This window comes from Drosophila sulfurigaster, chromosome 3 (assembly GCF_023558435.1).
Source record: "Drosophila sulfurigaster albostrigata strain 15112-1811.04 chromosome 3, ASM2355843v2, whole genome shotgun sequence".
Classification (NCBI taxonomy): Eukaryota; Metazoa; Arthropoda; class Insecta; order Diptera; family Drosophilidae; genus Drosophila; species Drosophila sulfurigaster.
In genome coordinates, this window is record NC_084883.1 from 51,288,588 (window position 1) to 51,298,013 (window position 9,426).

Genomic DNA, 9,426 nt, shown 5'->3' on the forward strand with positions numbered 1-9,426 from the left:
GAGATCACTCCAAAAGTCGGAAATAGAGTTGCCACATTGGTCAAAAGAATATGGTAAAGCAGCAGTAAGGTCACACTAGTGAGAGTTTAATTCTCATTTTGCGACGAAGGCGCACCAGTGTGTACACAAAGAAAAGTCTAGGTTTCGTTGTTGTTGCTGGGAATCCCCATTCACGGTTCTACAAAAATATTTTTTTAATGTAATGTAAACATTTGACCATAAAAGAAAGGCTTTTAAAGAATAAATTAAAAGTTACGATCAGTATTTCTGCATAATTTATTCAATTGTAATTTTAATAAAATGATTATGTAGGAGAAATATGTAATTATATAGCTTTAAAATGATGAAATTTTGTTTATACGCACAATTTAATTCAATTGTGGTAATATACAAAAATACTATTATCGCCGTTGTAAACTGTGTATATTCAATAGATTAAAGAAAAATATACCGATTATCTTGTCAAACTTGGTCATTGTTTGTACTGCGTTGATAGTTGTTGACAGTTCATACATACATATGTAAATAGATAAGAAATTATTAATTGTTTATTGGCTCATTTGTATTGTTGAAATTTATTACGTGTAGTACACGCAGATTGAAGAAATTATTAACGGGGAAATAGTTTACGGATATTACTTTCTGAAGCAGGAGCTCGACATTCTGGACAATGTAAATTTCGTTGCAGGCATTGTCGTGCGCATGATTCACCAAAAATGTGACCACATGACAACGCAACCATGCGATGTTCTGAAGAATTCCATGGCTCCAAACATATGGGACAAGACATGTTGAAGTTAAGACGATCTCGGAGTTGAGCTGCTTCCTGATCTTTCTCCAAGCATAATTTATCTTTGTCCTCCTGCACCTTGCGAAGGTCACTTATTTCTCGTAAATGACGTTCTTCTTGATCTTTGAGATTATCCATTAATTGTTCTCGCATTTGAATAAACTTAGCATTTTCCTGCACTGCGAATACTTCATGCTCTAACTGATGGCATATTGTATACTTAGCCTCCAGTTCCTTGCGAAGCTTATTTACTTCGACCAAGTGAAGTTCTTGGCTTTCAAGTTCATCAAGTAATTGCTGTCGCATTTTAATAAATTCAGGGTTTTCACGAACTTGGGATACCTTAAGTTCTAGCTCCTGGCATATATTATCCTTTGCCTCTAGCTCTTTGCGAAGCTCTTTTACTTTTCGTAAATGAAGCTCCTCTTGACCTTTAAGATCGTCAAGATTTTGTCGGACTTGGGATATTTCAAGTTCTAATTCATGGCATGTGTTATCTCTTACATCCAGCTCCTCACGAAGTTTGTTTACTTCTCGTGAATGGCGTTCTTCTTGATCTTTAAGATTATTTTCTTTTACTTTTAACTCTTCACGAAGCTCGTTTACGTATCGTAAATGACATTCTTCTCTAATTTTGAGATCGTTAAGCAATTGCATGCGCATTTGATTAATATTTTTCCCAGCAGTGATTACTTCATTTGTGAACATCTTATTTAATTCCAGCTGTGTGCGAAGATCTTTTACTTCTCGTGAATGACGTTCTTCGTGACTTTTTAGATCATAAAATGTAGGGTTTTCTCGAACTTGGGATATCTCAAGCTTTAATTGATTGCACATATTATCCTTTTCCTCCAGCTCCTTACGAAGCTCTTTTAGTTCGCCTAAATGAAGTTCCTCTTGGCCTTTGAGATCACCAAGTAATTGCAGAACAAATTGTGTTATTTTATGTTCTTGATTATCATTTGTGGCAGTCTGGCTGATAGCTTCCGTCTCCATGCGAATTTTATCTTCCTTGCTTTGTTTGACATCGGGTAGTAATTCCTGCAAATTTTCAGTCTTATTATTGTTTTGTTCAATTTTTAAATTAGCAGAACTGTTTTCCAGTTGCTTGCGCCCTTCAAGCAAATTTTCTGTCATTATAAGATCCTTATTGCTGTGAACAAGAAAAAATTAAATGTTGTTTGCAATATTTTAATCAGATACACGTTGAGTCTTACATTTCCAATATCTAAAAAAGCAATGCTAATCACACGAACGAAATCAGGGAATGTACTGAAAAAGCACAAAATATCAGCTGTGGTTGTCTGAGGCTAATGATCATATACATAGCAATAGGGTCACATTGGCGAATGCAATTCTTGTTGGGCAGCGCCACTGTTCCAGTGTGTACATAGTGCTTTAAAGTCTTGTAGCGATAAGAAGTTTGTTAAGCTACTAAATTTTAAGTGTTTTTAGTATTGAATAAATCACTTTTTGAATTAAAGAACAAGTTGGTTTAAGAATACAGACAATCTCTTTAAAATATTTTCTTTCTTGTATTTATATTTGGATTCAAGTCGTTTATTAGAAACGCATCTTCGACAGAATTATGCGTAAATGATGACTGACTCATTTGTGTTAATGCGGCAAGATTGTCGACAAAAAGTGTGGCCGATCAAAAGTAATTTAGAGTAGTCACAGGCAACGAATGGAAAGAATGATTAATGTGTATTTATATAGCTATCATTAGATATACCATTATCAAATTATACACGAAAAAATGATGCCTGATTCACCAATTAAAATTTGAATACAATTAAAAGTTAATTTTTGATATATATTTATGTGTATCGATTTGTATACAATATCTGATAAACTAATGTGTAAATTTTGGGCAGATTAAAATCGCGACTTTTGAGAGCGGCAAAATTGTGTAGGAAAAACACATAAGAACTAAGACATTACTTACCAGTTAAATGCATATATTTACCATTTGTATTTATAGTTAAGCACCATATCAAAAACAATTATTTAAATATTTTTATTTCAATAAAAACTTAGGAGCAATTAATTGTTGCACTTTTCTTTTTTATTGAGGGCAACATTGATCTGATTTGAAATCGTTGGCGGTCATTTTCTGATTGATTCAATAGGAAATAATTCAAATCTTGCTAGACGTGATACTAGTTTTAAAATGTTTGTTATTCTGAAAAAACTTGTTAAACATTATAAATTATATAAACAAACCGAAATTAACAAAAAATGCGAGCACTTTATATAAACTTCATTTCATATACAGTTTGATAGTTGCTGCAAAGAAAATAATCAACCTGAACCTATATATAAAAACAAAAAGATTACAATCTGTTGTTGCTTAAGCACCATCAAAGGACTCGCGCTCGCCTTGCGATAGCGTCGATGTTTCCCAGTTCAGAGATCGTTCAATGGCCATTTTCCATTTCTCATAGCGCAGATTGCGTTCCGACGACTTCACTTTCGGTTTGATTGGCACACGCTTATCAGACTTGGAAAGCGGACCCTCCATGTTGTAATTCGGTTCCACAACCTTATAAGCAGCCATTGCAGCGCCCTGTTAAATACAAATACATTAAACACACATTAAGAACACAGTCGGAAGTAAATACTTACCAGCGCAGTGGTCTCGGAAATCTTGGCGCGTAGCACATGGATACGAACCAAGTCGGACTGCAGTTGCAGGAATAGATTATTCACAGTCATGCCGCCATCCACCATCAACTTTGCCAGCGGAATCTTGCAATCCTTGTGCATGGCATCGAGAATGTCGCGAACCTGGAAGCAAACCGCCTCGAGGGTGGCACGTACAATATGTTCACTGGTTGTCTCCTCGCTTAGGTCACAGATTAATCCACGAGCATCCTGATTCCAGTATGGCGCATAGAGGCCATTGAAGGCTGGCACAAAGTACACATCCAATGAGTTGTCCAGCGTTGTTAAACGATCTGGAGCAAGCTGCTGCGGTTGCTGCGGCTCCAGGCATCGTTGATGAACATGTGTAGTAAAGTCGCCCCAAGGGCAAATAACACACTGCCATGTTATAGCTGCACGCACCCAGAACGCTTTCTACGTTTTCATCCAAAATTTTGTATACGCAAATCACAATAAACAAAAAAAAAACAATACGAACAATTTATAACTCATTCGTTTTCATTTTTTTTATTAAGATAATGGTTAATATATTAAATATGTAACTAAAATTCATATAGATTTTAATTTTTATTTTATTTTATTCAGCATTTAACTTTTTTGGTTTGATTTATACTTGGATACTGGATATTTACATAAAAATTCGCTCGTGGTAAATTTATAATATCCATTAAAATTTACATGATTGAACCAGTTGTTAAGAACGAGTAAATAGCTTACGTATATCATTTGCAGAGGCTTGAGCTCGACACGTTGGACAATTCGGATTTCTATGAATAAGCTCAGCATTTTCCTGTCCGAACATTTCATTCTCTAGTTGGTGACATATTTTATCCTTTTCGTCCAGCTCCTTGCGAAGCTCATTCACTTCGAGCAAATGAAGTTCTTCTTGGCCTTTAAGTTCATCAAGTAATTGCTGTCGCATTTTAAGAAATTCAGGATTTTCCCGTACTTGTGATATCTCAATCTCCAATTGATAGCATATATTATCCTTTGCCTCTAGCTGTTTGCGAAGCTGTTTTACTTCTCGTAAATGAAGCTCCTCTTGACCTTTAAGATCGTCAAGTAATTGCTGTCGCATTAAAATAAATTCTGGGTGTTGTCGTACTTGGGATACCTCAAGTTTCAAATCTTGGCATATAATATCTTTCGCCTCTAGCTCTTTGCGAAGATCTTTTATTTCTCGCTCTAACTGATGACACATATTATTCTTTTCGTCCATCTCTTTACGGTACTTATAAACTTCGTGCATTGAAACTTCTTCGTGATTTTGTCGATCGTCTGGCATTTGCTGTCGTTGGTTTGCCTCAGGTTCCTTTTGAATTTGCAGCTGATCTTCTTCATCGCCTTCATCTTTGCGAAGATTTTCCATATTTTTAAGCAAATCAGAAATTTTGAGCTCAAGCTGAGCATTTTTAATACTCATTGCTTCGGCTTCCTTTTGAATCTTTTCGAATTGCAGTTTACTCTTTTGTTTTAAATCGTCTAGCAATTGCTGATACTGGAAATTCTCAGGATTGTTGTTATTCTGCTTAACTTCCACATTAGCAACTCTATTCTCCAGTAGCCTAAGACCATCGTCCAATTTTACTGCCATCATATCTAAAATGCTTTTTTTCAGATCCTCCATTTTTTTAATTAACTGCGTTGTCAATAGTCACTGCAAGTAAAAATTAAAGTGTTTTGTAATGTTTAAATTTTTAAATCAATATGAATTTATATTACAATTCTTACATTCACAAGAGCTAAACACGCAATGCTCCTGACTCACTAAAAAGATTAGGGAATTCACTGGAAAAGCAGGAAATAGAGTTGCCATATTGGTCAAAAGAATATGGTAAAGCAGCAGTAAGGTCACACTAGTGAGAGTTTAATTCTCATTTAGCGACGAAGCTCCAGTGTGTACACAAAGAAATGTCTAGGTTTCGTACTTGTTGGTGGGAATCCCCATTCACGGTTCTACAAAAATATTAAACATTAGACCATAAAAGAAAGATTTTTAAAGAATAAAGTAAAATTTACGATCAGTATTTCTGCATAATTTATTCAATTGGTAATTTTAATAAAATGATTATGTAGGAGAAATATGTAATTATATAGCTTTAAAATTATGAAATTTTGTTTATACGCACAATTTAATTCAATTGTGTTAATATAAAAAATTACTATTATCGCCGTTATAAACTCTGTGTTCTCTATAGATTAATGAAAAATATACCGATTATCTTGTCAAACTTGGCCATTGGTTTTACTGCATTGATAGTTGTTGAAAGTTCAATCAATAAATGAATGTGTCATAAGAAGCTAATGATATATATGTGCATACATATGTAAATAGATAAGAAATTATTAATTGTTTATTGGCTCTTTTGTATTGTTAAAATTTACTACGCGTAGTAAAAGCAGATTGAATAAATTATTAACGGGGAAATAGTTTACGAATATTACTTTCTGAAGCAGGAGCTCGACATTCTGGACAATTTGAATTTCTTTGCAGGCATTGTCGTGCGCATGATTCACCGAAAATGTGACCACATGACAACGCGACCATGCGATGTTCCGAAGAATTCCATGGCTCCAAACATATGGGACAAGACATGTTGAAGTTAAGACGATCTCGGAGTTGAGCTGCTTCCTGATCTTTCTCCAAGCATAATTTATCTTTGTCCTCCTGCACCTTGCGAAGGTCACTTATTTCTCGTAAATGACGTTCTTCTTGATCTTTGAGATTATCCATTAATTGTTCTCGCATCTGGATAAACTCAGCATTTTCCTGCACTGCGAATACTTCATGCTCTAACTGATGGCATATTGTATCCTTAGCCTCCAGTTCCTTACGAAGCTTATTTACTTCGACCAAGTGAAGTTCTTCTTGGCCTTCAAGTTCATCAAGTAATTGCTGTCGCATTTGAAGAAATTCAGGATTTTCTCGCACTTGAGACACCTTAAGCTCCAACAGTTGACATAAGCTGTCTTTTGACTCCAGCTCCTTATGCTTCTCGTTTATTTCTAGTAAATGACGTTGTTCTTGATTTTCAAGACTTTGTTGCATCTCGAAGACTTCATTCGTTAACTGCTGACACATATTAACATTTATTTTCAGCTCCTTGCGAAGCTCTGTTACTTCCCTTGAATGATGTTCTTTTTGACCTTTAAGATCATCAAGTAATTGCTGTCGCATTTTAATAAATTCAGGGTTTTCACGAACTTGGGATACCTTAAGTTCTAACTCATGGCATAAATTATCCTTTGCCTCTAGCTCTTTGCGAAGCTCTTTTACTTCTCGTAAATGAATCTCTTGACCTTTAAGATCGTCAAGCAATTGCTGTCGCATTAAAATAATTTCCGGATTTTGTCGGACTTGGGTTAACTCTAGTTCTAATTCATGGCATGTGTTATCCCTTACATCCAGATCCTCACGAAGTTTGTTTACTTCTCGTGAATGGCGTTCATCTTGATCTTTAAGATTATTTTCTTTTACTTTTAACTCTTCACGAAGCTCGTTTACGTATCGTAAATGACATTCTTCTCTAATTTTGAGATCGTTAAGCAATTGCTTGCGCATTTGAATAAAATTTTTCCGAACAGTGAACACTTCATTTGTTAACTTCTGATTTACATTATCATTTAATTCCAGCTGTGTGCGAAGATCTTTTACTTCTCGTGAATGACGTTCTTCGTGACTTTTTAGATCATAAAATGTAGGGTTTTCTCGAACTTTGGATATCTCAAGTTTTAACTGATTGCATTTATTATCCTTTTCTTCCAGCTCCTTACGAAGCTCTTTTACTTCGCTTAAATGAAGTTCCCCTTGGCCTTTGAGATCACCAAGTAATTGCAGAACAAATTGTGTTATTTTATGTTCTTGATTATCAGATGTGGCAGTCTGGCTGATAGCTTCCGTCTCCATGCGAATTTTATCTTCCTTGCTTTGTTTGACATCGGGTAGAAATTTCGGCAAATTTTCAGTCTGATTATTGTTTTGTTCTATTTTTAAATTAGCAGAACTGTTCTCCAGTTGCTTGCGCCCTTCAAGTAAATTTTCTGTCATTATAAGATCCTCATTTATTTCTGTGAAAAAGACAAAATTAAATTTTGTTTGCAATATTTTAATCAGATACACATTGAGTCTTACATTTCCAATAGCTAAAAAAGCAATGCTAATCACACGAACGAAATCAGGGAATGTACTGAAAATGCACAAAATATCAACTGTGGTAACCACATATGTCTGAGGCTAATGATCATATATGTACATAGCAATAGGGTCACATTGGCGATTGCAATTCTCGCTGGGCAGCGCCACTGTTCCAGTGTGTAGTGCTTTAAAGTCTTGTAGCGATAAGAAGTTTATTAAGCTTCTGAATTTTAAGTGTTTTTAGTATTGAATAAATCACTTTTTGAATTAAAGAACAAGTTGGTTTAAGAATACAGACAATCTCTTTAAAATATTTTCTTTCTTGTATTTATATTTGGATTCAAGTCTTTTATTAGAAACGCATCTTCGACAGAATTATGCGTAAAGAGATTAGTGATGACTGACTCATTTGTGTTAATGCGGCAAGATTGTCGACAAAAAGTGTGGCCGATCAAAAGTAATTTAGAGTAGTCACAGGCAACGAATGGAAAGAATGAATAAACTTGTGTATTTATATAATTATCATTAGATATACCATTATCAAATTATACACGAAAAAATGATGACTGATTCACCAATTAAAATTTGAATACAATTAAAAGTTAATTTTTGATATATATTTATGTATATCGATTTGTATACAATATCTGATAAACTAATGTGTAAATTTTGGGCAGATTAAAATCGCGACTTTTTAGAGCGGCAAAATTGTGTAGGAAAAACACATAAGAACTAAGACATTACTTACCAGTTAAATGCATATATTTACCATTTGTATTTATAGTTAAGCACCATATCAAAAACAATTATTTCAATATTTTTATTTCAATAAAAACTTAGGCGCAATAAATTGTTGCACTTTTCTTTTTTATTGTAGGGCAACATTGATCTGATTTGAAATCGTTGGCGGTCATTTTCTGATTCAATAGCGAATAATTAAAATGCAATCTTGTTAGACGTGTTACTAGTTTTAAAATGTTTGTTATTCTGAAAAAACTTGTTAAACATTATAAATTATATAAACAAACCGAAATTAACAAAAAATGCGAGCACTTTATATAAACTTCATATACAGTTTGATTGTGACTGCAAAGAAAATAATCAACCTGAACCTATATATAAAAACCAAAAGATTACAATCTGTTGTTGCTTAAGCACCATCAAAGGACTCGCGCTCGCCTTGCGATAGCGTCGATGTTTCCCAGTTCAGAGATCGTTCAATGGCCATTTTCCATTTCTCATAGCGCAGATTGCGTTCCGACGACTTCACTTTCGGTTTGATTGGCACACGCTTATCAGACTTGGAAAGCGGACCCTCCATGTTGTAATTCGGTTCCACAACCTTATAAGCAGCCATTGCAGCGCCCTGTTAAATACAAATACATTAAACACACATTAAGAACACAGTCGGAAGTAAATACTTACCAGCGCAGTGGTCTCGGAAATCTTGGCGCGTAGCACATGGATACGAACCAAGTCGGACTGCAGTTGCAGGAATAGATTATTCACAGTCATGCCGCCATCCACTATCAACTTTGCCAGCGGAATCTTGCAATCCTTGTGCATGGCATCGAGAATGTCGCGAACCTGGAAGCAAACCGCCTCGAGGGTGGCACGCACAATATGTTCACTGGTTGTCTCCTCGCTTAGGCCACAGATTACTCCACGAGCATCCTGATTCCAGTATGGCGCATAGAGGCCATTGCAATGGCCTTCAATGCGTGAAGGCTGGCACAAAGTACACATCAATGAGTTGTCCAGCGTTGTCATGTTAAACGATCTGGAGCAAGCTGCTGCGGTTGCTGCGGCTCCAGGCATCGTTGATGAACATGTG

At 35.3% G+C, this 9,426-nt stretch overlaps 4 protein-coding genes across 8 annotated transcripts; all 4 read right to left on the minus strand.

Moving 5' to 3' along the window:
- Nucleotides 1–269: 269 nt before the first annotated feature.
- LOC133842003 (glycerol kinase 2-like) lies at nucleotides 270–7,680 on the minus strand. 5 transcript variants are annotated; one of them, XM_062274891.1, is made up of 3 exons: nucleotides 2,739–3,133; nucleotides 1,996–2,062; nucleotides 270–1,936 (listed from the first exon to the last, which is right to left on the minus strand). In XM_062274891.1, the coding sequence occupies exon 3, from the start codon at nucleotides 1,925–1,927 to the stop codon at nucleotides 611–613; it is 1,317 nt and encodes a 438-aa protein (XP_062130875.1). In that variant the 5' UTR covers nucleotides 1,928–1,936; nucleotides 1,996–2,062; nucleotides 2,739–3,133; the 3' UTR covers nucleotides 270–610. The 5 variants fall into 5 exon arrangements, with proteins under 5 accessions (XP_062130875.1, XP_062130874.1, XP_062130873.1 ...); XM_062274889.1 differs by having other exon boundaries at nucleotides 272–1,943; nucleotides 2,008–2,062; XM_062274888.1 differs by lacking the exon at nucleotides 2,739–3,133 and adding an exon at nucleotides 2,116–2,402 and having other exon boundaries at nucleotides 272–1,943; nucleotides 2,008–2,062.
- LOC133840121 (rab11 family-interacting protein 4A-like) lies at nucleotides 4,152–5,084 on the minus strand. Its single transcript, XM_062271781.1, has one exon. It carries the CDS (start codon nucleotides 5,082–5,084, stop codon nucleotides 4,152–4,154), a length of 933 nt encoding a protein of 310 aa, XP_062127765.1.
- Nucleotides 5,874–8,485, minus strand: LOC133840122 (RING finger protein PFF0165c-like). Its single transcript, XM_062271782.1, has 2 exons — nucleotides 8,341–8,485; nucleotides 5,874–7,525 (listed from the first exon to the last, which is right to left on the minus strand). The coding sequence occupies exons 1-2, from the start codon at nucleotides 8,351–8,353 to the stop codon at nucleotides 5,874–5,876; spliced, it is 1,665 nt and encodes a 554-aa protein (XP_062127766.1). The 5' UTR covers nucleotides 8,354–8,485.
- A 140-nt stretch (nucleotides 8,486–8,625) lies between these two features.
- On the minus strand, nucleotides 8,626–9,410 carry LOC133840123 (glycerol kinase 3-like). The gene is made up of 2 exons (XM_062271783.1): nucleotides 9,018–9,410; nucleotides 8,626–8,958 (listed from the first exon to the last, which is right to left on the minus strand). The coding sequence occupies exons 1-2, from the start codon at nucleotides 9,408–9,410 to the stop codon at nucleotides 8,743–8,745; spliced, it is 609 nt and encodes a 202-aa protein (XP_062127767.1). The 3' UTR covers nucleotides 8,626–8,742.
- Between the last annotated feature and the right edge of the window lie 16 nt (nucleotides 9,411–9,426).